General features: G+C 39.7%; 2 protein-coding genes across 9 annotated transcripts in view; one reads left to right on the top strand and one right to left on the bottom strand.

The window, feature by feature from the left end:
* si:dkey-191m6.4 (rho GTPase-activating protein 22) overlaps window positions 1-10,593 on the top strand; it is a 44,545-nt gene extending 33,952 nt beyond the window's left edge. For 2 of the 3 annotated variants that reach the window (XM_055004554.1, XM_023290982.3), the window contains 6 exons: window positions 3,863-4,070; window positions 4,176-4,308; window positions 4,404-4,477; window positions 4,669-4,790; window positions 4,936-5,965; window positions 7,195-10,593. In XM_055004554.1, coding sequence (XP_054860529.1) covers window positions 3,863-4,070; window positions 4,176-4,308; window positions 4,404-4,477; window positions 4,669-4,790; window positions 4,936-5,965; window positions 7,195-7,417 — 1,790 coding nt within the window. In that variant the 3' untranslated portion in view covers window positions 7,418-10,593. Of the gene's footprint in view, window positions 1-2,725; window positions 3,020-3,862; window positions 4,071-4,175; window positions 4,309-4,403; window positions 4,478-4,668; window positions 4,791-4,935; window positions 5,966-7,194 lie in introns of those variants that run through there. The other variant, XM_023290983.3, reaches the window with a different exon arrangement.
* Window positions 1-27,752, bottom strand: part of mapk8b (mitogen-activated protein kinase 8b) — a 140,929-nt gene that overhangs the window by 89,533 nt on the left and 23,644 nt on the right. For 2 of the 6 annotated variants that reach the window (XM_055004557.1, XM_055004556.1), the window contains exons 8-12: window positions 26,598-26,780; window positions 24,243-24,367; window positions 22,899-22,962; window positions 18,980-19,057; window positions 10,824-16,158 (exon numbers count right to left, since the gene is read on the bottom strand). In XM_055004557.1, the coding sequence (XP_054860532.1) occupies window positions 15,965-16,158; window positions 18,980-19,057; window positions 22,899-22,962; window positions 24,243-24,367; window positions 26,598-26,780 (644 nt within the window). In that variant the 3' untranslated portion in view covers window positions 10,824-15,964. Of the gene's footprint in view, window positions 1-2,578; window positions 2,730-3,834; window positions 4,058-4,636; window positions 4,758-4,898; window positions 9,006-10,823; window positions 16,164-18,979; window positions 19,058-22,898; window positions 22,963-24,242; window positions 24,368-26,597; window positions 26,781-27,752 lie in introns of those variants that run through there. The other 4 variants (XR_008599473.1, XR_008599472.1, XM_055004559.1 and 1 more) reach the window with 4 other exon arrangements.

Genomic DNA, 27,752 nt, shown 5'->3' with positions numbered 1-27,752 from the left:
GTCATGCAAAGTATCGCCTCCACCTACTGTGTCTCATTTCTGTAGCCTGCAGTTAATTCTCACCCTGCTGTTCTATTCCCGGTATCGAACAACTCTACCTGACTGCAGAAATGTGATCAGAGTTTGCAGTCAATCTATTCCAGCAAACTGTTGGTGTAAATTCAGAAACAGAGGACAGGGAATTTCTATTTTTCTGCCTGTGTTGGTACCTGTTGACACTGAGTAATAACTTTAATACAGTAAAAATAAGAATAATAATTATTATTTTTATTAAAAGTGTATTTTTTCTTCATTTACCAAGCCTCTTCACTTCTTTTTGTATAGCAGTGAAGCTGTGGTTTATTCTCACCCTGTCTTCTCTGCTCAGCATGTCTAACTAGTGTACTTGACAGGAGGCCAGAAATATAACCGGGCCTGTCTGGCTGTGAACTCCAACATAAGGAGCAGCTGAACAGCAAGGTGTTGGGTTACAAAGGAGCACTATATTAATAGGGGGATAAATGTAGAATAACACACCAGTGATATTAGAGTATGACATCATTAGTCTAACTTTAATCTTCATTTTGAAACAGTCAGGTTTAAGCTCTGCTGCTCACTGCTACTAATGATGTCCCTATGCTTTTATGATTTATTAGTGTTTGCACGTCTTATTTTCTGTCATGAACAAGTGTCAAATTGCGTGGATTTCAGATTAAAATAAATTCTACCTAATTTGTGCTTATTTGGCATGAAAAATGACCAGTGGCTTAAAACCGAAGCAGGCAGTAAATTTTCAGATTTGAGGCACTATAACTTGCAAATGTTGGCTATTTAACCTGATAAAAAGAAAAGGTAAATAAGCCATTATTTAAATGACCATTCATTTCTTTATCAATATTTTCATACATAAACTGTCTTGTTTTTTTGTGTCGTACACAACTAGCAAGGAGATGTCAGTGCTAGCTACATGAGTGTGAAATGTTGCCAACAACTCATATTTATTGAGCAACGAAAGGAATTTTTTTAGACATGTTGTGTTACCCACTGAACCCAAAACCACACTCCAAAATTCTGCACTCCTTGGAAGAAACTGAGAATCCATGTTTGACTTAGCTGCAAACCAACAGTCATGTGACAAAAATTCAGGGACTGAACTGGGCTGAACTGCAGGCCGTTTACACAGAGCAGACAGGATACAAGGACAGAAAAATAATTAAAATGGAAGCAGTAAAATATCGATAATATGTAGAATCACCATTGTTTTCACAATACTGGTAACACCTAAGTGCATTTAAAAATGCTGCATATGTTCATTTCAGGTTTATCAGTTTTTGTAAAATAAATAATGAGAGAAATTAAACTTTTGTTAGTTTTTTTTTTTTTTTTACTGATTTTTGGCATTAGAAATCATATTTTTTTTTGCGTTCTCTCTATTTATAGTTTGTTTTCTAGAGGTGCAGGATTTTTTTATTACAGTGAAAAATGATTTCACAGTGAGTAAGAATGTGACAGGAACAAAATACACCCTGAAACTGCTTGAGGTCACAGGGATTTAATGACAGAGTTCCTGTACTGTAGCAATGTTAACCACAATAATTGATTAGTTAGCTTTAGCTTAACTTAGTTTCAGTCTTATTTCCTGCCATGATGATGTTGAAACGTAGTTTGTTTAAAATCTTTACAAAAATACAATAACATTTGTTCTGGTACAGGACTTCTAAATATCCTTGATCAGTAACATACTTTTCATGCTGTATGTTAAAGTCCTTAGCCACCTTACTAACACCCCTGTAGTCAAAGGCTTTATTTCCATACAATTTGGAGGGGTGCTGTTCCTGTAATTATTACTTTTTTTAACAATGGATGACATCCCATTTCACAGTGCATATTTTAATAATAAAATTTACAAGCCTAATGCTGTTTTCTGTATCTTTATATTAATATTTACGTCTTACTAGTATACACACGCCCCCCTCTGTTTAGGCTGTTTGGTTCCTTCCAACTGTGGGGCTAGCATAGCCTTAGCAAATCAATGCTAACAGTGTTGCTAACTACAGTATGAGTTGCAGTGAATTCAGGCCCTAAAAACAATACAATTATAATAACTTCATAAATTACTAAGAGTTATACAATTTCCCTTAACAATATGACTTCAATATCAGTGATTAGCCCACACCGAATTAATTGTTAGCTTGTTGTCTTTTATTAGCAGCTAACTTCTTGTTTTGTAAACTTAAAATGTAACACTACATTTCTGAAATAAGTTCTACTAAACAGGAGATAGACATAAAGGCGTTTTTTGGGTTTTTTTTTTTTTTTTTTTTTTTTTACCAAAGAGTCCACAGTTAATAATGTCCGTAAAGAACAAATGCTACACCTTGAGCATATCAATATTCACTTACTAATTTTGTTAGCTACTTAAACTGGTGTTAGCCTAGAGAGAACAGCCTTTTAGCTAACATTTCCTTCTTCGTTATTGCTATTCAATGCATAACCCTGGAAACTGGCGGATTTATGCCGCTGGGGATTTTACAAGTTAATGTGTACTGTCGGTTTAAACTGTTTATGACAATGCCAGTGATTCAGAAAGTGTACCTACTGTAAATAAACTAAATGATGGCGATCCGTTATCCTCTCGGTTACCTCACTCCGGCTCGGTCGTATTTCCAGCCTCCCTCTCGGATTCACAGACCGGAGGTGTGTGTCTCTCGGTTGTCGGTCAGGAATAGATCTGTCGCCAACTTCTGGACCTGTCGTTAACAGCCAAGCCGCGGTCACAGCAGACTGACCCCCGTCACATCTATCTGCTCGGAGCCCAAAGTGCTCCGTCCTTTCTCCACCCGGAGCTCGTCTGTGTTTGTGAATGCGGGATTAATCTACCGGCTGCTGTCAATGCCTGAACCGGGATGGATGAAGTTGGTGAAATGTGGTTTGGACATGTATGAGAGACGCTCTCTGCTGCTGTGCAGCTCCTGCTCGGTGAATTACTACGATTACTGCGAGCTATCAGCAAACTGTGACTGCTGCAGCCAGTCAGCAGGTAACTAGGATCAGGAACCAGACGATTGACCTCGTTTTACCTTTACAGGTGCAGTTTAGAGCTTTTAGGTTGTCGTTTTCCAGTGTTTTAAAATGGTGTCCGAGTGTTATGTTTAGTTTGTTTTATTCATTGATTATTCATTCAAAACCTTCCAGGAGAGTCCATGTGGGAATGTGGAACAGCCTAACACCTTGTTATCGTGTAAATTTTGCACAAACAGCTTCTACCTGCTATAATCCTCACAGATTGAAACAGTTTCTTGTGTGATGCTGTTATTGGAGGTACTGAATATGAAAAACTGAGCAGGAACATAAAACAGTTGCTTAGTGACTCTTATTCCAGATGTTCCCAGTAAAATAAGATTAGTATAATACTGGTTTGACTCCAACACATTCAACTTTTACATAAGAGCTGAACAATATGTGGAAAAAATCATATTGCAGTTAACTTAGCTGATATGTGATATGAGTCATGGTGTATTTATTTTTTTTATTTAATTGTATTTCTTTTCAACAATATATAAATATATAAAAATATATATTAAAATGACTGTCATTTTTGTGGTAGTCCGTATCAAAAAAAAGTTTCTTTATGTCTGTGGAGTATGATCTGTGATGTGTATTTTGTGGCACATTTTACTTTTACAAAAAAAAACTTGGAAAACTTGCACTTGGACATATTTCCATTTCAATAATATTTTGATCAACTGTTCAGCTCTAATTTACATAAAAGAAAATGAACCGTTTTTCCTGAATTGACCCCCTACAGCTCAGCGCCCTCAGTAGATGAACCATACATCCAACAAAGACACTTACATGGTGTGTTTTCTCCTTCTGTCTCCAGGGATCTTTGGCCAGCGTCTAGAGGACACGGTGCAGTACGAGAAGAAGTTTGGCCCCCGCCTGGCTCCTCTGCTGGTGGAGCAGTGTGTGGACTTCATCAGAGAGAGGGGTCTGGATGAGGAGGGTCTCTTCAGGATGCCGGGACAGGCCAACCTCGTCAAAGAGCTGCAGGAGGCCTTCGACTGCGGGGACAAGCCTTTGTTTGACAGGTAGGGGGGAGAGAATGAGACAAAACATCCTGGTGCTCTGACCTTTACACTCCTGATTCATTTCATTATGCTGTTTCTTTTCTTTCTTTATGTACTAATTTGCAGTAACACAGACGTCCACACGGTGGCATCCTTGCTGAAGTTGTACCTCCGAGAGCTGCCTGAACCAGTGATCCCCTTCTCCAAATATGAAGACTTCCTGACCTGTGCGCAGCTTTTGGCCAAAGATGAGGAGGAGGTTTGTGCAGTTTACCTTTTGTGACCAGATGTGTACCGTATTGTTACCAAGTGTTACTGTGCATACAGTAAGTACTATGATTTGCTTTATATCAGGGGGTCCAGGAGCTTGAAAAGCAAGTTAGCACTCTACCTCTACCTAACTACAATCTCCTCAAGTACATATGCAAGTAAGTCCGCTTGTTATCTGTGCGTTTCCTCATGTGTACTCTTTTCACACTTAACTATCTGAAAAACACGCAGAGTGGTATGAGCAAAATCACTGACATATCCATAGCTGTACTGTGTATTTTATATATCATTTTCTAATTGAGATCATCAGTTTCTACCTTAATTGAGTCACTTTTTCATCTCTTCGTAGATTCCTTGATGAGGTCCAGTCCCATTGTAATGAGAACAAGATGAGTGTCCAGAACCTCGCCACAGTATTTGGACCAAATATCCTTCGACCTAAGATGGAGGACCCAGTCACTATCATGGAAGGTGTGGACAGATGATAAGACTGAATCCATTCTAGAAAGTCACTGCTGACTACCTCTATTTAATAAAAACATGTATGTTCATGATCAAACTGAAATAATACCACTATACCTTGATAACCTGTCTGACTGTGGTCCATATTGTGTAGGTACATCTCTGGTCCAGCACCTGATGACTGTCCTCATTAGGGAACACAACCGTTTGTACTCAGGGAGGGACCAGGAAGGGCCGGCTCTACCCCAAACTGAGCTCCCGATCCAGGGGCATCAGCTCCAACATCGCAGCTTGGGAGCTTGGATCTCTGAAGAGGACCTGCAGACCTGCCCCATCTCCAACCCCGATCAAGAACTGCACAGCAGCGCGTCGTCGCTAGATGCCAAACTGTGTGCAGCTGTCACTCCCACCCAGACCCCCAATCCAAACACAGGACCAAAACTTGGGTCTCCATCAGGGAAGGGCGAGACAGTGGTCAGCCCAAGCAAACAAGCCAAGACAATACCTTCCTGGAAATACTCATTCAAAAGCTCCTCAGCACCTCGTTCCCAGCAGCAGGCTAAGCAGAGCAGCGGTGGCGGCTCAGTGGCAGATGCAACCAGTGTGTCTTCGGGTGGTGGAGGAGGTGGAAGTGGAGGTAACTGGCTCATGAATGGTTTGTCCTCCTTGAGGGGACACCGGCGCACATCTTCAGGTGAGCGTTCTGCTCGTGACCGCGACTCCACCGGCTCGTCTCAGAGGCTCTCCACCTATGACAATGTCACCTCTTCCTCCAGCATGGGCAGCGTTCCAAGTGTATCCAGCACACCGTGGTCCACGTCCTCCTGTGAAATTTCCGTCCCCGACTCCGGAAGCGAGCCGTCGCCACATCAGAACTGTCGAGGTGCGGTAGAGGGTGGAGAAAAGGGGGAGTGGATGGAAGGCCAGAGAGATATTGACAGAGGAAGGGACGGAGGGATGACGACGGAGCCGAGCTCTGAGCAGGACAGTTGTGAGGCCATGGAGCTGTGCAGCAGCAGTGCAGTCTGCAGCGAGAATGGAAACGTGGCCATGGCTGCCGGGGTGCCGTCCATCATCATGTCTGAAGATGGAGATGGGACAAACCTAACACTAAGTAGCCTGGTGGAGGGACTGAAGGAAGAGTTGAGAAAACAGAAGACTTCATATGAGGCCAGGATCCAAAAGTAAGACTATAGGGAAGGGTCTTTTAAATTTTTCCAAACGCATGTTGATTTTCTCTTTGTGTTTGTTGTCCAATAATGTCTACTGAAGGTATGTTTATAGATTTAGTGTCACAATGAGAGGGAAGTTACAAATATAGAATAATATATAAGATCAAATATACCTATAATTTTAGTCCTCAGATGGACTAAGCTCCCAAAACACCAGATCCTACATTTCACAAGGTGCACTTCTAAAAAGTCTTTTTGTTAAACCTTCTCAGGATTGGTAAAAACCCATATTTCAAATCTTGCATGCTCATTTCTAAACATGGGCTTTGTGTTCAGAAATTTAAAAGGCACATGCCATTGTTTTTGAGATTTTGCTGTAATTTCTAGATTTGTATAATGTCAGAAATCTGATATGCATTGTCAAAGTTCCAAAACTTAAAATGAATGTAAAAAGGCTCCCTGCAAGTCAAAGGCCTCAGCCTGCTCTGAGCACCTCACTTGCAGTGTTATATTCACTAGCCATTACAAACTGACAACAGATGGAGTTATGCATGTCATCTTTGTTGCCAAGATTGTTGCATTGATACTTTAAGGGGTTGTTGGGGTCGTCCACTTGTATATTTTGGATCAGACTTGGGTCTGGACATGCATGGATGTAATTAAGAGGGTAGGCATTTTGAGTGAAGAGCAACAAAAAGAAGTAAAATCCAGCTACCATTTGTCTTAACAGCAGCTATAGTTGGTGGAAGTCTTCAAGTGTGCTAATCGGGAACCAGGAGATCGTCAGGAGACAAAAGCCATGTTTTAAAATTGTATATCATGCAAAGACAATGATGCAAACACAACCCTGGTGCAAAAATATAAACCTGAAAATGTGCATGTGTCTCAAGCTGAGAGAACACACTTTATAAAGCTCCTGCAGTGCCTCAGAAGATATACAACTGTATTAGCACACTGTGTCTTCTAGGCAAGTAAACTGATCATTAATGTCTTTCTTGGTACTACAACTGTTAGTCACCGCTGTCAGATGTTTTTAAACCTATAAAGATGACCTGCTAGAAGCAAAAATGTTTTTTTAGCTGCAAAACATGGCGTTTCCTTCCTTCCTCCACCATCTTCCTTAAGGAGGTTGTAAAAAGAAACCTGACAGTGAGGGCAGCAGGGTTTATTTCTGTCTAAAGAATAACAACAAATGTCATTGATGGGGTTTTTTTTGTCTGTATTGTGTTACCTCCCTTCAGACTGGAGGAGTCCAGCGCTGCTCTCTGTGCCCAGATGGAGCGTTTGGAACAAGAGATGGAGCAGGAGAGGAAGAAACAACGTATGCTGGAGATCAAACTACGAAACTCCGAGCGGGCACGGGAGGATGCCGAGAACCGCAACCGGCTGCTGGAGAAGGAAATGGAGGATTTCTTTTCCACACTGGGGGATCTGGCCCTGGGTGCGAGGACTAGTGACATTTGAAACAGCATGGTCTCTCATCTGTCTGGGGCCAACACCGTAGCCGTGGTCCAGGTTTATATTTCAGGGCCTGGTTGTCTTTTAAGGGCTCGTGTCCTCCTCAGTGCATCAGGACATTCCTTCAAAAGAAGAGCTGAACAAGAAAATAAAAGACACCGCATTTGTGCACATTCAGGACAAGTTTGAAGGAAATGAAAATGTAGAGATGACTGAGGGAATTCTAAAGGAATTAAATGTCAAACTGGTACTGAGTGTGTGATCCTTACCAGGATGGTCTCCACTGAGCAATGAACAGTTTAGACTTTCTTACGCATGCTTGAAAGTTAACGTTAAGAAGATGTGATGATCCTTGTGAAGGCAGTATTTTAAACAGTTCAGGTGCTTGTAACATGACTAGTGGAACATAATGTAATTTCCCTGACATTCTCTATAATGGAGAGCACTGACTTCTTCAACCACTACTTTACAAGGACACTAAGTGAATGGATTTTGTGCTGAAACTGTAAGACTTGTTAGAAATGTCAATGTTGAATGCAGACACCTGACTGATATTTATCTTTATGGGGTATTTATCTCAAAGCAATAGTTTGACATTTTTGGAAATATGCTGATTTGCTTCCTTAAAAACTGTTGGATGAAAAATTTGATACCACTTTTATGTCTGTAGGTCAAATAAGGAGCTACAGCTTGCGACTGGTTAGCCTAGCTTAACACAAAGAGAAGGAAAAGGCTAGCCTAGCTCAGCATGACGGTAAAAATACCCACCATCACCTCCAAAGAAAATTAATTAGCATGTTATATCTCATTGGCTTAGTACTTACAAAAACTGAAAACTACAATATGTGCTTTTTTACAGGAGGTTACAGTCTTCATGTTAACCCAAGCTAGCTGGCTCTAGCTTTAGTATATTTAGTGGTGTCAGTCTTCTTAGCTAACATAGCTCACTTCTATGCTAACTTTTCTTCCCAAAATGTCAAGCAATTTCTTACACTGCAGGGTCAGTTCAGCCCTTAGTGGAAGCTAGCAAGTTATTTTCTTTTTGTCCAGGCTTTGAAAATACAAAAGGTAAAATAGTCATTTTTTGAATGTGGTTTTAACGCTGTGAGCACCAGACGTGGAATTCAGACTGAGCGGTAGTCATGGACAAACTCCCATTGGTGTACTTTTCTCTGTAATCTTCAAACCTGGACAACAGAAAGTAATAGTATCCACTAGTTGTAAGTATTTTATGTCATTTGGGTGAACTGACTCTTTATTAACAGCGGAAGCTTTAGCAGAGGTTCCTCCACTTGCATTTATCGTCCTCCATATTTATACTGTAGGCATTTTTCTTTTTGCTAAATGTTTTACTGTGGAATCCAATTTGTATGTCATAACAGCCAGGTTTAAGAAAACTTGATTTTCCAAAACTGAAGCATTAACAGATGGGTCTTCTGCCATAGCTGCCTCTAAATCCTCCTTTGTCCTCAGGCCCTTCCAGTGCCTCTATCGTCACCATCCTCGTGGTTTCCAAGTCCATTTGATGGCAAAGCCGCAGTCTTCGGTTCTCTCCAATCCTCACTGATGTCAGTATACCTTTAATGTACAGACACTATAACAGGGACAACGAAAACAGTTCTTCAAGCATTTTCATCTTTGCGCATGCTGCCTAGCACACAGGACATGTGGCTCATTTACAGTACACAGTAAATACCAAAGCTGGACCGCCTCAGCTGTTCGCTCACTACACATCAGAATGGCCTGCCTGGAAGCCGTGTTGATTTTGGCACATGAAGCTGAACACTGCCCTCAAAGAAACAATGGAGTTTCCTGGTTGTGCCTTCAGGGAAGTGTTTTTAAATTGGAAAAATGTAGTGTTGCTTGCTTGTTCAGAGATGTAGTGCATTTATTCGCCCATAGTACACATGGTGGCTGCATTATTTTTTTTTTTTTTTTGCGATATGGAACAAACTGCTGATGCTGATGAATCCCTAGAAGGTGCCAATTCTTGTGAAAGTGAATTGTGAATTGAATGGAAGTTTTGCATTGAGAATGTATCCTTGTTGTGAATGTAATGTGTTGTTGACGAAACCAGCCCTGTTATTAAAAAAAAAAAAAAAAAATGTAAATGATTAACAGAGGGAAGAAAAAATTCTAATTACATCCTCCATTAAACCCACATTTCTGGCTCCAGCTGTGTTGTATGGAAGACCAAACCTGCCATAATCAAAAACAAATGAATAAATGACTGTATAGATATATTATTATGGATTAAAATGCACCAAAAATAATAATAAAAAATATTCATTAATTTATAAAATATGAATTGCAATTTCTGGTGCTTCTGTATTTAATGACCTTTGAATTAATTTGCCTATTTATTTACTTTTCCATAATTTTTAAACTTCTTTTTTAAATGAATTCCTTTGCTTTCCTTCCAATTTATTTAAAAATGTATGTCTTTTTTAAAGAAAATTTTAATGGTACACAAATACATAAATATATACATGAGCAAATTTAAAAATTAGTAAATTATTACAAAAAAAGTTAAATAAATGGGAATACAAAGGTAAATATAAAGCAAATTAAAACAGACATTTTAATTATTATGAATATAATTTTTGGTGCATTTAATGTCATATTAATCTATTAAGTTACTTTTTCTTTGCTATCATTTTGGCAGCTTTGGTTTTCTGGTTGTGTGATTAGGGTCATTTCTATTTGTTTCTAAGCCAAATGAAGACTTGCATATATTTGTGAGAATTGCATGTCGTTATACTGTTGAAAATGTTTTTTCAGCATACTGTCACCAATGAGAAGGATGTCCAGCGGTGTCCTAAGTAACTGTAATTTTTAAAGGGCCCTCTGAGCATTATAATAACAAGTAAGTGTGTTTTCAGCCAGACAATGTGACTGTTTTGTAAAGAACAAAAAGACAATGTTATATTCTTTTGCACAGGTTTACAAGGTAATTGTACTTTATGAACTGGTCACTCACAGTTCTGAATATAACAGTCTGAACTGACAGCAGGTTCTTTGATTCCAACAGACATATAGTTTCCTCTTCTGTATGTCTCGTGACTAAGGCTAAATGTTTCTTATTGCTCTGCTGATCATCTATGGTGCTTATTTATTATGGATTTCCACTATTGTAATGAATGGCCATGTATGGGAATAAAAGTGACAAAGATTACATGTGAGACAGTGGCAAACTTGATTTCTTTAAGCATTTATGAGCATACAGCTGCAAGACTGTTATTTTAAATGAATTTGAAAAAAATGAACTTCATGAAATCATCCAAGATCAGTCTTGAGATTAACAATTTAAGGGGATGTGGGTTCAGCTGAGCCTTCAGGTCCTTTCAAGATCTTTTAGTAGAACTGATCACAAAACATTTGTCTCAATGAAATGAAGACATACAATCAGGAATCAAAGTGTATTTCTTTTATTTGCAGTACATGTTTTTTTTTTTAAATTTTATTTTTTTTGTTTCATTTTTTTAAGAGGTGGCATCATCAGATCCCAGTGCATGTATTCTAGTAGTGCACTTCTTTGTTGGTTGCGGTTTTCGGGACACGCAGATCCAGGAATTCTTAAAACTACTTGCATGGCTGGATTCACTAGCAAACATTACAAACCAGCACCATACATATAATGATTTCTTGTAGGTATTTACTCACCTTTTTTGTGTTTCTTAACATCCCAAATCAAAAATCTGTCGGCCACGCATGAGTCAAAGAACTTCGGGTCTCTGCATCAAACTCCGGCCGACAGATTTGTTTGGTGGGCAAGACCGATTACGTAACATTTGACTATAAACAAGTCACGGAAATAAAAACTGATCTTATTCATTTAAAAAAAGGAAAACATGGATTGACAGTACCAAACATTTTCTTTACCTTCAGGAGACAGCTAACAAACGCTAGGCCCATCACATACTACTAGCACAGTTTTACTGAAGGTATTGCACATTTAGTTTAAAAAGAAAACAAAATAAAAAGAACCAAAAAAATACATATAACAATTCTCTCACTTCTAGGTGAAGTATACATAATGTACAAAACTAGAAGTCTGTTGAAACTGACAAATAGTACACTTTCAAATAAATAAATAATGGAATCTGTTATTCACACATCTTCGATAGCTAATTCTGCAGGCGACTAAGTATATGCAAGAACTGGCAGAAATTCAGCGTGAGGTAGTTCATCAAAGCCGACTGAAATCAGACTGAAATTGTTTGGAGAGATGTAATAATAATTATGATAAAGCAACAACAACCTAAGAAGAAAAATAAAATAAAAAATACTCCAATTAATGCCCCTAATGTTGGGCTAAAAAAATTAAGAGCACTTTAGAGAACAAACGGTTTTCTGATACTTTTTTTTTTTTAGCTAATATGACAAATGGACACATATCACTGTTTAACGTCCTATTAATGCAGTTTTTTTTTTAAATTGTGACACTGCTTATGTCTTGGTTAGTATTATGACACATTTAGCACTCGGCAATTTATTTATTTGCTGTTAGAAGCTACAATAAGTGATTGCAGGCTGACTTTAGTTTTGTACTATATTTTCTGGCTCCGCAGCTGCTAATTCTGTAGCTTAAAGCTTAATTGTTACCAAACCACTCCTTTTATTCTGGTGATTTGTGGCACCAGCTGTTTGTGACATGTGTTTACAAAGTGGAAATTCACAAATCACAAAATGAAAACAGGTTGCACCACATGAACTACTTCTGATGCAAAGACAATTGTGTAGCTAACTGAAAAAGTTAATGTTAGCTTCTCAATATATTTAACATTACCAGTTGTGTAACTAACTGACAAAGCCAAGATTTGCTTGCTAGTATAATAAATATTGTGCAGCTAAGTTACAATCTAATGTCTGTCTGCTAATATATAAAATATTAAGGGCTGCACAGCTAGCTGAAACAGCCAACATTTGCTTGCTTAATGCTAACTGTTTCAAAGGTTAGTGTCACAGCTAACATTTCTTTGATAATATATTAAATATTAACAGTTGTGTAGGCAACTGACAAAGCTAACATGAGCTTGTTAATATGTTAAATATTAACAGCTGTTTAGCTGACTGGCAAAGCTAACATCAGCTTGTTAATAAATTAAATGCCAACAGTGGTGAAGCTTAGTGAGAAAACCATCATGTGCTCGCTAATATATTAAATGTGAACAGTTGTGCAGCTAAGTGATAAGCTAGTGTTTGCTAGCATATAAAATATTAAGGGTTTTACAGCTACATGACGCAGCTAATGTTTGCTTGTAAAAAAACCTTTCGTCGCTCAGTGACAAAGCTAACATCAGCTTGTTAATATGTTTAATATCAACAGTGGAGTAACTAACTGATAGAACTAATGTTAGTTTCTTCATATAATATGTGCCAACTGTTCAGTGACAAATCTAACAATTGCTTGTTACCATTAACAGCTGTGTGGTTAACTGGCAATGGTAACATTTACTTGTGAACATATTAACTATTAAAAGTTGTGTAGCTGAGTGACAAAGCCAGTGTTTGTCTACTAATAAATAAAATATTAAGGGCCGTGAAGCTAACTAACTGACTTAATATTTGCTTGCTTATATTTGCATGTTAAGTGTTGACTATGTCGTAACAAAGCTAATGTTTGTGTATGCTATTAGTGATTACGTAGCAGAGTGACACGGCCAGCTTGCTTGCCAATATACAACCCGTTTAGTCTGAAAAATTAAAGAGGTAATGCAATAATGTCGATAATCTGACTAGATGCGTGTAATGTAAACTCAGAAGTTTTAAGAATTAAATTCTATAAAATAACACAGTCTGAATGGGCAAATTAGGTTAGCGTAATGACATATTTCCAACTTAATCCAACACACAAATGCATATATAGACAAAACAAAGTAATATCTATATTTACATAGGATTAGAAGCTTAATATATCATGATTTCTATCAGTTTATCTGTTGCTTTAATTTTTGCTATCAAAACAGTTCTTAAATTTTAATGAAGCAACCAGATTTAATAAATCCCTAATTTTAAACTTGCTATTTGTTAGTAGTTAGTATTGGATCAACAAATAGCTGGTGCCAGTCCAGAACTTGAAACAGGAGGAGCCACAGTGTAGCAACACTTCACATCATTGAATGAGTAGTAATATTTGTGTTTAACTTGATATATTGGGCTGACAACAAGTTGCCAAAGCAGATCACAGCACAGAGCAACAGTGTATGCTACAGCTTAAAGATAAACTCGCCACTTTGCTCTAAGCTTCTGTAAAAAAAAATAAAAAAAAAACACCCATGTCAAAAACCAAGACAGGTTTTAGACAAACAGTTGTGTTACACAATTAGACAATCCTAGCACTGTGACGTTTAATCCTTTGCTGTCAGCGTCCACAATATCTGCTCATGATCCATGCAAGAGACAGCACATATTAACTCTGCCTCTTGCAGACATGGTTTATTGCAGCAAACATTTTGTAGCAGGCAGATTAGCTGCAGGAAATAAGCTAATATGACGAGTTTAAAGTTGTAATAACTATGATTAGGCATTTTTTTTTCAGTTAGTACCACCAGTGTTAAACAAGTTATATCAACACTGTGGTTGTTTGGCTCTCAGATGTGTCTTCATAAGTAAAACATCAAATGTCTTTATCCAACTTTATCCAAAGCCACTAAATACTGACATTAATGCAGTTGCAGAGTTCGCTGCTTTAGTTTGATCCAGTAGTTGAACTTAAAAACTTCCATTTTTCTCTCTTACAATTGTCACATTAAATAAGTACTCAAAGGAAAGATTTTGAAAAACTGTTGTTAACCTATAATTTGGTTGCTGTCACTGCAAAGAAACACTTCTTTTTACTTTGATGAAAGACCTTGATAAACCTGCCTTTTCTTCTGAAATGACTCAAACGCATGCTTAAGCCCCTCAACGCATACATCAGCACCTTCTTTACCCTGCAAGACACTACAGTCTCCTGCTCAAAATCAAAACAAGTAGAAAAATATACAATACATTTGTGAGAACTACAACGCCATCATACATTATTGTTTTGACATGAAAACTACTGTTGTTATCCGGACGCCATAAAAGCCTACACATCATCGATACACTTCCTTCCACATACTCAGGAATGAATGACAAACAACAGGCACTTTTCCTTTCAAAACAAAACCTACTACACTCAAGAAGGGCACTATTATTGCATACAGTAAGATTAACTTGACTCTGGTTGTTTGTGCTGCTAGAATTCTTTTAGCTTCATTCGCAAATGCAGGCAAGTCCGGTAGTGTTTGGCCAAGTTTTAGAAAAAAAAAAAAAAAAAAAAAAAATCACTTTCAGATTTCCAAATTCACAAAAGTACATTACTAATAACGGGATCTGGGAGTGGGAGGCAGACATCTTTTCACACCGTTCCATCAGGCTGCAGAATCGCTATCCCTTCCGAGACACCAAACATCGACACGTTCACATGCGTTCTCAAAAAAAACCACAATTCCCTACTTGACCGAAGCACATTCTACTTACACCGTCACCGACTTCACAACCTCACACAACTCTACATCTCAACAAACACCTTTCAAAGCACGATGAGGAACATTCTAAAGTCCCGAAGCGTTACCGAAACAATTCCACCTATCTGGGTCCATATCGTCGCACAGCCTGTTGCAGATAAGAGGTACTTTAAAGCACTTAAAAATACAGAAGACAGTCATCGAGAAGGTATCTTGCAGGACCTAACCGTGCCATTATCAATCCTGTGGCTGAAATGCCGAAGATAAAATCTATCAATCGCTGCATTTTGAAAATCCAACTGAAAATGTGAAGTGAAGAATCAGGAAATGATAAAGCTTTCATTAAATTTTACAATGTAGGATGTAGTAGTGACTCACAAGAAAAGGCTTTTTACAAATAAATCTAAGTGATCTCATGGATATGTGGTACGAATTTAAAACAATATCCAGATTATGGGAGATAAAAGAGATAAGGGGAGTACTAAGACCATACATTTGTCAATTAAATTAGGTTTCAATGGCTCACTGCAAACTTGTATCGAAGATAAAACTACATCTACCATAAAATCTGTACAAACTCAATCTACATTTATATGGCAAGTTGTAAAAGCAGTAGCTTACAAGTGAAACAAAATGACTTTCAACAGAAAAATAGATCACATTAAAACATTTTACAGATATTTCTTTAAATTTTCACTGTCGGTCAAAACAAACCGCAACATAGTGAAATCATAAAAATTCTCTTATCATCTTAGGTTTCTGAAAAAAATTAAGAAATGCCACAATAAATTACAGCTAGGACTCAAATAAAAAGAAATCCTAATTTCAACAAAAAAGAAGACCGTAACTGTCATTGAAAAAAAGATCTGTCCTTTCAGAAATGTTTCTCAAACAGCTAGCTGGCTAAACGCTACACTACTGAAGACAAGCACGGAGAGGAGGCAAATACAGGGGCGGTGGGACCAGGAGCCGGTGTCGGGCTGCTGGTCCAGGATGTGACCGGGGGAAGGGGGGTGTGGCCCGGACCTGAACCAGGACCAGGAGGAGGTGTAGATGATAGTCATCTGCAGCAGCCCACGGGGCCGGTGGCCGGAGCAGCGACGGCGGCGGTGCTGGCCGTCTCCAGGCTGCCGTCGGTGTCGGTCAGGGTCGGGTCGGCGGACATGGAGGAGACGTTGTTGGCGGAGGAGGAGGAGGAGGACGTGGAGGGGTGGTGCTGGTGGTGCTGGTGGGGGCTGCTGCTCACTGCTGCACCTGTGCTATGAGAAGCAGGAGAAGACCTGTGGTCAGCCATCGACAGCCGTCGCTGTGTAACTGTAGCTGAGCTTCCTCAACGAGTCTCAGGCTTTTTTCACCACCTTTAAAGTTCTTATCTTGGTCATAATAACGGCTAGCTATACATGCTGTACTTTGTTCTATATATTAGCGTCAATATCAAGAACAAACATCCCTCCATCATCTAACCCTCCATTCATGGGGCAGTGGTGGCACAACGGTTCAGTGTCTGGACTACTGCGCCGAAGGTCAGAGGTTCAAACCCCGATGTGGCCACTGTCAGGCCCTTGAGTAAGGCCCTTAACCCTTCCTGCTCCAGGGGCGCTGTACCATGGCTGACCCTGCGCTCTGACCCCTCCAATTGGGGGGATATTCGAAAACTGCAAATTTCCCTTTGTGGGATAATAATAAATAATAATAATAATAATAATCTATATACCGCTTAATCCCTATTAGGGTTCCGGGGGCCTGGAGTCTATCCCAACTGACATAAGGCTGAGTTATGCTTTCAGCCTGAACGAACCGTGCGGAAATGAGATGCTTGGAAATCCGCTCGAGAGACCGTGTGTGACTTTATACTCCATGCGAACTGCAAACACACGTCTACCTAGTCTACTCTAGTAATAAACTCTAGTAATAAACTAGAGTAGAAGAAGTTTGCCATTGTTTACACCATTTACAACATGGCATTTTACCGAATAGCTGCATTTCAGGAGTTAGTAGGGCTGGCTCGAATAGCAATTTCTGGGCTCCAGATAGTCAGCCCCAAGTAATGACGCATATCTGAAGATTCAGATCGGGTCATAACGTCCGACGGGGGGGGATCCGAATCCAAAATAAATACTCGGATACCACTAACGACCGAATATATGGGTCCAGCCCTAGTAGTTAGTTTTAATGTCACACCATGAATTGTTAATAATCCGGTTGTCATGGTGATCTCTGTGTGATGAATCATATAAACACACGTACTTCTGAACTTCTGCTGCTAGGAGCTCCTGGTCTTCAGCTTTCCGCGTGTCTCAGTCCACGTAGTTAGAAAATATGGAGGTGCACGACACGGAAATTTTCCGCTTGACAAGGGCCATGTGAGGCGGCGTGGCTGCTAAAATGATGGAATTTGTCCACACAGAGCAGCACGGACGCAGCAAGCATAAAACAAGCTTCAGGGCGAAGGCAACCCACTCACATTCACACCTGTGGACAATCTAGAGTTATCAATTAACCTCAGCATGCTTTTAGACTGTGGGAGGAAACCGGAGAAAACCCACACAAGTACAGAGAGAACATACAAGGAACGGGACGCAAACCGAGGATCTTCTAGCTGCAAAGCGAAAGTGGTAATCACCCAGTCACCGTGCAGCCTAAGAACAAACATCCTATCATATTATGATATTTAATGATTTGACATGTATCTCATAGGGACAGACAGATGATTGTCATGGACAATATTTCACATTTTTACAACTATTGGTATCTGTATTTTTTTTTTGACCGATCATTGACACATTAAATGTGCTAAGGCTATGCTAACAGCTAGTGGCTAAGTTAGAAGGCAGTCACAAATTACCCTAAAACAGAGTCTGGAGAACAATAATTAATAATTATGCTTTGTGATATGATCAATCTCAGTCAATCCCACATAGAGATTTAATTTAACCACTCCTATTTTTATTTTGCATATTAAGTTATAGTTACCCTTACTGATGAAGAGCCTAGTTATGAATGACAGATTCCTGCTATAGCATTGCTGTTGAAGCATTATCTCTAATGTATTTTAATAATATTGATTTTTGGCCTTTCTTGATGAACAAATAATCACTAATGGCATAAAAACTACAAAAAAACAAAAGTATCAGTCCATTCCTGGTGTCTCAGCATCAAATGTTACAGTAGCGATAACCTTTCTAATCATAACTGTTCAGAGAATATTGTCTGGACTCTGGTTATAGCAGAACCATGATGGTGGGATACTGTATGTGGAAATTGGAAAAATACCGTTTTGGAAGATATTATTAGACCACTGTGATAGCCGTTTTCTGCCTCTTCCTTTGCGGTTCTTGATGGATTTTCTTCTTAAAGTTACAGCTGTTTGCTGATCTGAAGCGAGTTAGCTCTCTCACTGTATCCATCTTCCTAACGCCCCAAGATGTTGACTGATGTTGACTTTTCTGTGACACTAACAAGCAACTGGCGTCGTTTGAAAGGTCAAGTGATGTAGTTTCAATTGATATGCGCCACGCCTCACTGCAATAAATATTTTGAGAGCAATTCAACCGAGAAGAAGGGATATGGATTTGAAAAGCAAAGTGCATCCGTTGGGCTCCAACGGTTAAGACATTTTCATAAAACATGGTTCAAGTTTGGTGTAAAACCCTTGAAAAACAGCACTCTGCCACACATTACATGCTGTATAAACACTGCTGTGGACTGAAATTGTTATCCTACCTAATAATCCTGTGCTACTTTGAAGATGTTTAAAAATCTAAGCAGGGTCAAAGCAGAACATGGTACAAGTGTCAAAGCAGTCTGCTAATTCAGTCACTCTGCTGCCCACATACTGTATGTTCCCATTAGAGGGATTACTGAGAGGAAGTCAAAGTGGTGCAAATGTGAGCTGAGAGGGAAAAGATCTGTCACTCAGTAGCCACATTACAGTCTCTAGCAACGGAACACCATAAAACTGGCCATGTAGAGGTGTCATGTATAGTACAAACATTTTCATTTTGTCCTTTTCAAGCTCACTAGAAAATGCAGTTTTTCTGTTTGGGCATTAAGAGACAAAAGAAACTCCACTAACCTATGGACGCCGGCTGTCCCCTGATGACTCCATTCTTTGTTCTCTCCTCCCAGTCCAGCACTTCTTTATATATCAACTCTGCAACACACAGAATATGATTATTTGTTTAAGAGCAGGTAGGAAGTGAAGAAAAGGAGAATGAAAAACATGAGTTCAAACAAATGTGGTGGTTGTCAGTTTTAGAGACAATTATGAACATTCTGGTTTGTAGTCACAGTGAGGTGACTAATTTAAATGCAAGTACGTTTCCGGAACAACAGTTTGTCCAGAGATGGAGGGATTAGATGTTCTTATGAGCATTTGCTGACCAATGTGGCCAGATAATGCTTTAAATCCTAAACCTTTGTATCCTCCACAGATTCTCAGAACTTGAGGGGATGGCATCACATGTGAAAAACTGGAGCATTTTACACAACAGTCTCCAGCTAAAACGCGACATCAATGTCTATGTCCATTCTGGTAGCATTTAAATAACTTCAAAGTCTCATATAGACAGATCTGACACTTTAAGCAACGCTGTAAAGATTCAGATGAACTGGGAAATTAAAATGATTAAAGAATTTTGACACCATGCCAAATAGAATGAGACAATTGCAAATGCATAACCTTGAGCATTACAAAGCTGCCTTGAGGCCAATGACTTTCAATTTATTGCCAGAGTAGCAGGTGGAACTTTAAACCCACCAGTCCATTTTGGCGTCTACAGGTCTTATGGTTATTTTTAGCAAAGAAAATTGGAATAATAAGAAAAAAACAGGAATAAAAACAGTACTGTTCCAGCAGCTTTATTTCTTGAACCTTGGACATTTAACACAGGATCATTTCATTCTAATGAGGTAGAAATGTGGCAATGTGTCCTTCAGCAAGCTGTGAGAAATCAGAAAACAGCAACAAGTCACACCTCAGGTGTGATTCTCCTGTTGTCATTATCACTCTGTCAGCACAGAGGAGGCAGAAGATATTCAGAAAGAACATCAACCTCATCCAGTTCCCATCTGGTGTTCCCCAGAGGTCAATCACAGGTCCACTACTGTTTTCCATTTACACACTGCCTCGGGGGTCACAACTTCCCACAACTATTAACCAAGTTAAAAGACATCCAGCTATAGGTTAACTCACATAAAATACAGTTTTAACTGTAGCCACTCAGATTTTAGCCTGTTAACATAACGCTGAATTTCACAGAACCACCTGCAGCTTCAGATTCTAAGGTCTCTTTGTGCAGCACTGAATTCCCATCAGTCAGCTCTAATTCAGTCTTGTGCATCTTACCTAAATACTTGATTTCATTATCAACTACCATTTGTCTCACTTCTCTTTTTCTCTGCATGAAGAACAGCTAAAGGATGAAAAGTTAAAGGTCCCTTCAAGTCAGCGACTAAACCGTTTAAAACTGTTCTGTCTTGCAAAATCACTTCTGTCTTTTGTTTTTATACAAAGCAAATTCCTTAAAAATTCCCCCCACATTAAAAATACACATGTTGTTTAATTACTCCGTCAAGGAACACGGTGGAGTTATGCAACGATTGGCGTGCGTTTGTCTGTGCGCAACATTACTCTAAAACGGACACATGGATTTGGATAAAATTTTCAGGGCAAGTGAGAAATCACACAAGGACCAACTGATTAGATTTTGGCAGTGATGCCGCATATAGTCTGGATCCACAGATTTATTCAAGATTTCTGTATCACTGCGAGATAGCGTCACACCATCACTGTAACAATGACTACAAGTGAACACTATATCAGCTGCCTGCTGACGATCACATGACTGCGATCCTACTACAAATCAACCCCTGCGGACGAATCGGGACTTATCCGTCGGAAATCATACGACGACTGAGCAGCCTTGGCCGAGTACTGCGCTGTCTGAGTGCTTTTCCTTGTTTTAACATGTAACTGCTCAAAACAGCCTATTTTACTTCATTCTCAGTGTATATAGCACACTTCCTAAACACTCTGAACCCCAAGTAGTTTCTGAGCATTTTTGCTCCTGTCCCATTTTTACTCACTGTAGGCTCATTTTTCACTGCAATATCATGGTCTGCACCTCTATACAGGAAGCACAACCATGAATAGAAGATGCCAAAAATCTTAAAAGAGATAAAACAAGGGTTACATTTTTTGATGATTTATTTTATTTTTACAAAAATGGGGTAAAAATTAAATCAACATCCACCCATCCATTATCTATACACCGCTTAATCCTCACTAGGGTCGCGGGGGGTGCTGGAGTCTATCCCAGCTGACTCAGGTGAAGGCAGGGGACACCCTAGACAGGTCGCCAGTCTGTCGCAGGGCCACATACAAAGACAAACAAGCACTCTCACATTCACACCTACGGGCAATTTAGAATAATCAATTAACCTCAGCATATTTTTGGACTGTGGGAGGAAGCCGGAGTACCCGGAGAGAACCCACGCATGCACAGGGAGAACATGCAAACTCCATGCAGAAAGATCCCGGGAAAGCCGGGACACGAACCAGGGACCTTCTTGCTGCAAGGCGAAAGTGCTAACCACTACGCCACTGTGCAGCCAATTAAATCAACATGCACAACATTTTTCCATGTTCCCACAGGTGTTACCACTACTGTAAAAATGGTGACTAGATATTTTACTACTCGCAAGTTTTATTTCTTTCCATATTTCTCTGCTTAAACACAGCCTGCAGTTCAGCTGAGAAATCATAGAATTTTTGTCACAGGTCTGTTGGTCACAGCTGAAACACTAATTGGCGTCACAGCTCCTTGAAGCAGCATAGAATTTTTAGTTTTAAACAGGTGCTGGTGCAAATGTTTATTTGTGGCAAATCTTTAAATGACACAGGCAGAATAGAGGGATTTCTCTGAAATATCTCGATTATAAGCTTAGATTTGGTTACAACAGAACAACACATCACAGGCAAGTGGTTCAAGGACGGTGAGAAAGTTAAAAATCCTGCAATTTTTGACTTTGTACAGTTTATGCTCTTATAAATGTTGGTATTTTAAAAAGACAATGTCTATTTAACTATCAGCGAGTTTTGGGGTTCAGTTTAGCTGCATACTGACATCCAAACTACCACTCTTACATGCTGTGCTAACCGTAGACTTAAAATAAATCTTAAAGTGAGCTGAGAGAAACTTCCTATGGCTTCGCTGCACTCTGCACTGATATCCTTTTTATCAAAAAACAACAAAACAGTGACGTTAAATACAAGCAAAGGATTTTTGTGAGTGGAGGGGAATTTAATCCATGCTTTTATTTCATCACAGTGGGAATAGTGAGCTGACATTCCTGTGAAAACCCTTTTTCCACATGAGAATAAACAGAGCTGCCAGCCTGTTAGTACGTGTCCTTATTGTACCTGCTCCTGCCTCTCCTCAGTGCTAACCAGGGTGTTTAATATTTGGGGACCTCCTTGGTCAAAACAGAAGTTATTACTCACGGTCAAGTATTTGCTGTTGGGCCCTGTAGCTGTGAATCTCTCCACCTCTCCTCTCTGCTCATATATAGAGCTAAGCCACATCTTATAGGCCACATTTCAGGCAGTGATAACTGGAACACAGGCAGATCTCTATGCAACTTGTGCACTGGCTATTTCTAGAGCAAAAATGAGGACTATGCCTCCGATATTGGGTCGTTTATAAATTCTGACAGACTGTGCAGAGGAAAACATGCAACTCCCTTCAAGAACGAAGATTAAATGTCCCACAGGCTGTGAAGCACAAAGCCAGACCATCGTTATTCAACACACTGCAAAAAGCTAAGTACTTATGACAGCTTATCAGAGAGGAGAGGAGAGGAGAGGAGAGGAGAGGAGAGGAGAGGAGAGGAAAAGGAGAACAAGACGAGAGGAGAGGAGAGTGGAGAGGAGAGGATGAAGGAAAGAGGAGATGGAGAGGAGAGGAAGACGAAGATGAGAGGAGGTTTCCTACCTTTCCATTCCTCCACTGTGTGCTCTCTCTCATCCAGCTGCTTGTCTGTGATCACGGGTGGCGGCTGGAAAAAGACACAATAATGTGTTTTCTACACTGCAGTCTTTTTACAAAATGCTTATTAAAACACAGTTGAATCATATTGAGGTAAATAATGTTTGTGCACAAAAGAATGTAACAAAATCCTGAAATACCACAACATTTAATGACTGAGTGTACCCCTCAGCCCTGCTGAAAATCTTAACTTTCAGTTGCATGTTCCACATTGACCATTTTTCCTTTCGCCTTTCTACATTAACACATTTTTCCAGCCCTTTAACGCAGAAATAATCCATCGGCAAAGGAAAGTCCACTGTCTTGTGGCTGGTGAAGGCACACTGACTAATAATGACATTATCAGATGCTCTTTTCAATCGCTGACTAGATATCAGTGCCATGTGTTGCTGTAGGAAACCTTTAAAGCATTATTTATGAGTTTCTGACTACCATACCGCAGTTTAAATCTGCATGTTTTCATTCAAACTAAACAGGTCATTGAGCAAATTACAGAGATGGGTCTATAAGTGAATCCATAAGTGAAAAGCTACAGCGTCAGCTAATGATTGCACAGGATAGAAAACTGCTGCATTAAACCATCTCTGCAATGAAAGCACTTCATGTGGATTTTTCTGCTTCGAAAAGCACAAACCTTTCCAGGAAAATACCACAAACTACTAAATTCAAAGTTTACTGCACTGGCAGAATTAACTACCTCGAAGCCAGTCATGACTTCCAGTTATCCATCTTCCTCAGAGATGGTCTGAGATTTGATGCATTCGTGTTGTGTCAGACTACAATCTGTGCACAAATCTGCACTTTTCAAGGCTGCAAGGCTGCACTGTCAGTTCTGAGGAATCCTTCCGTGCCACAGACCAGAGGGGAGGGAAGAGAGCAGCAATTCGCCTCATTTCCCATTCTGTCTGATCACAGGCAGAAATCAATCTGCACTGGCTGAGTCATTGTGTTTCCAAGGAGAGACTTCATGTTTGTCACCAAACATGAAGTCTCAAGTTTAGAGACATTCTCAGTGGACAATACAACACAAATACACATTTGGTACGCAGAGCACAAAGCGTTTTACAGCTTTTAATCCAGAGACCTGAAGTGAAGGTTTTGTTTGGAAACGGGGGTTCTTGTCACATTTTAACACGGTATTTAGAAGGTGTTTAACATCACATTTCCATCTGTGATTTCCAGAACATTTTTCCTAAATGTTCTATATTCACCCGTATCTCAAAGAACAGCTCCGTTATGCAAACAGTAGAAGTCCTGAACCTATTTTCACCATTAAAACCAAACACTTACTGCCTCCACTTCAGTCGGGTCGTACCACACGTTGATATACGGGTGCTGGAGAGCCTCGTCCACCGAGATCCGCTTTGACGCATCTATTACCAGCATCTTGGATAGTAAGTCTCGGGCTTGGCTCGCTGAAAAGAAATGGCGAGGAAAAAAAGACAAACGAACAGTAAATATTTCACACTGAACCAAACAGATTTCCATTCTGAGCTGACTGTTAATGTGATGCATGTTCTGTTGAAAAAGGATTCTGGAGCAGGACATGAAGCAGGGAGAGACAACGCTGAGGTGTGAATGAATGAAGCATCATTGAGGGGGGGAAACAGTTCGATTTAACGAAGCAGAAGAGTTTCGTTAGATGGGACTTTTCTGTGAGGCGGCAGGATGGCGTCTGGGGCTCCAGTGTGCGAGTGATCAAAAATCTGTCAGGTGTGATTATTTTCAATGATTGCACCAGTGCACCTGACATTTAGTAGCAGGGTGTCTGAGAGTCTCAGGGTGGCCCGTTCACATAGATGAAATCAATTGGTAGCAACTTTGGTAAATGTAACATTAGAACGCCTTAGACAAACATCTAAATGGAGACTAGAGGCTGAGCTGGAGGCTACATGTGAGGTGTTAAGGGAACAATGGTAAATAGTATCGTCTACCTATAGTTGGCCTGTGAAGTATTTCAGAAACATTAAAATTGCAGAAGCTACTAATGTTCTCCATCTGAGGCACTGAAGGGACATCTAGAAACTATACACTGCCCGTCCAAAAAATAAGTCGCATGTTTCACACTCTAATATCTCATTGATTGCCATTGGCTCTGAGAAAGACACACATTCACCATGGCATCGTTTCGATAAGCTTCTGGAACGTCACAGTATTTATTTCTGTCCAGAGATGGATTCATTTTCTACCAAGATCTTATACTGATAATGGGAGAGTCGGACCACTGTGCTCAGTCTTCTCCAAAACATCCCAACTGTGGAGGTCAATCCATGTGTGAAAATGGAAAGCAGTGCAGCCCCTCTCCCTGTACAGTTCAAGTGCCAGGCAGCAGCAAACTGAAGCAATGAGGAGTGAGAAATGATGAGATTCTCATAACAAACAGGTAAAATGTACAAAACATTTCTCTGGACTTTTATTCCTGTTTAAGATCATTGTAATAATGTGTTAAGAAATTATCAAAGTGAATCAGAAGAGAGGCACTTCAAATGTATTATTCTGCACTACAAGGCATGAGGAAATATTTCAGCTTTTCCAAAAAATATGTGCTTGTCCACCTGAATGAAAAAGCTGGGCATACCAATGGAACCAATAGAAAAGTTTGTCTGGAGCCCTAATGTCACTAATAAGGGTGCATTTTTGTGGAAAGTAAAGGGAGCTGATTTAAAAGCACCCTTTGGTGCAAAGTTGTATTTATTCACTTGAGTTTTGTGTTTGTGCGTAAACTAAATGACAAACAAAAACAAAGACAAAGACAAACGTAAAAATACTGCTCCTCAGAGCTATTTGAGGTCAAAACTCACCAGGTTGTTTGCTTTTTAAACAACAAACATGTTGCTGTTTTTGTCTCTATTTGAGTTTGCCAAAAACTTCCACCTTGATTATCACACGTCTGTATGAAACCTCTGCTGGCGCGAGTTATCAGAACTACATGTGAACACTGATAGATCCAGTTTAACCAAAGAACTTGAGGGGAACACGCTGTCGTCACATATTCCTACCTCTGCAAATTAATGAGGACAGAAAAAGATGAGCTACTTTTTTTCCCCTCCGCCATCCTGCAACAGCTCCGTGGATCTTGCTTCCAGTGTTCATGTCATCTCCTCTCCATTTAGACATGTTGACACGCTTGAGGTAAATTCCTTCACAGTAAACAACTTGGTCATGAACTGTCAGGTTCTGTAATAAGTGCTTAATCTAAGGCTGCCACTGAAAATTGATTTGTCACTGGGGCTCTGCTGCCAGCAGATGTTTATTACATTACAAGTGAAATACAACACAAACTTATGACGGAGGAGGAAAAGTTCAGATTTCTGCTTGGCAAGTGCTTCTATATCTACTCACTGCGTCACCATGGACCCATTATATTAATCCTCCAAATACAAAAACAGCAATTTAAAAGTCACTGCTGATAAATTCTACATCAGCAAAGAAAGGACGAACTTTAAAACAGTCTTTTGTTCAAATTTCAAGCAATAAATATGAAGCATATTGTAGCATAAATCTTGTAGCTCTCAAAATCCTCATTATTCCCTGCACCTTCTGGCACGAGATAAAACAGCAATTACAATTTTCCAAATGGTTCCCCTTCAGCCTGAGCAATCGCTGCACCTGCTACAGAACACCTCAGCACCACAGCATTCTTACCTTTCAGTTTGTTGTGTTCAGAGTCTGCAGGAAACAGGACATCGGGGAAGAGCTTCTCGAAGCTGTAGCCAGCGTACCGCGGCCGGTTCTCCACGTAGGTCCTCACTGACTGGTTGAGCTTCGTCAGGAACTCCTGAGACGGCGTCCCCAGCTGCTCGATCACCTTGTTCCACTGGTCGATATCTTAGGTGGTTACAGTGTTAAGAAAAGCACTGGGCTGGATTTGGATAGAAGGAGCTGCCATTTGAGGGTTGCGGTGGGTTATGTTGAAGAATATTTAAACTGATGAGGTTGCTGTATCTGTACTGCACTTTTTTGGTTTGGACATGTTCCGGCAATACTCGTGCAACTGTGCTGACAAAGAAAATATCAAATCTATTACTCTGCAAGCCATGTAGGAAAGGGTAAGAGGTGCTTAAGGATTGTAGACTGAACTTTGGTAAAGAAATAGCAGGAAATGCAACTTTCCAGATTGCTGAAGTGAAGGTTTTTGATGAGCACTACCGGCGGTTTGCTAAGGAGGAAATGACCATAACTAATTTAAATTTAATTTGAACAAGTGAGACAGGCGAAGCTCACCTTTAAGTCCAGATGCTGGAAATATGTACAGAAGACTGTTTTCTTGAGGACAAAACACATATAAATACAAAAGTAACACAAACAGAAATACTTGTTCACATCTTTGTTCACCCTGTATAATAAATGAACATCAAGGTGGAGCCTAGCCCCTAGAAAAATCACCAAAAAAAAGTGTTATTATATCAAAAACAGCTGTTCAAGTTGATGTATGTCAACTCTTAAACTGCCATATTTCCTTTGATCAGCTTGAGAAACATCTCTAAGGCTGGAATCACACCACAGGAGTTTCATAATCCTGACAGATTGTCAAATTGGGTTGCATCACACGTAACAAGAACCTTCACAGATATTCTTCTCTAATCTCAGACTTAAATAATGGTACATCACACTCTACAAGGTATTATTAAGGTTATGGCATCTGAGGGAGCAGCGTGTCACCTCCTGTGATCTCAAGGGGACAGATTTAAACAAAATAAAGACTGTGGTGCAACAGTTTGAAGTAACATTAGTAAAACTTTGCAACTTGAAAAAACAAACACAGAAGGCTAAACAAATCTAACTGGATTAAAGGTGGTT

This window comes from Amphiprion ocellaris, chromosome 18, assembly GCF_022539595.1.
Source record: "Amphiprion ocellaris isolate individual 3 ecotype Okinawa chromosome 18, ASM2253959v1, whole genome shotgun sequence".
Lineage (NCBI taxonomy): Eukaryota > Metazoa > Chordata > Actinopteri > Pomacentridae > Amphiprion > Amphiprion ocellaris.
This window is presented reverse-complemented; position numbering and strand designations above follow the sequence as displayed.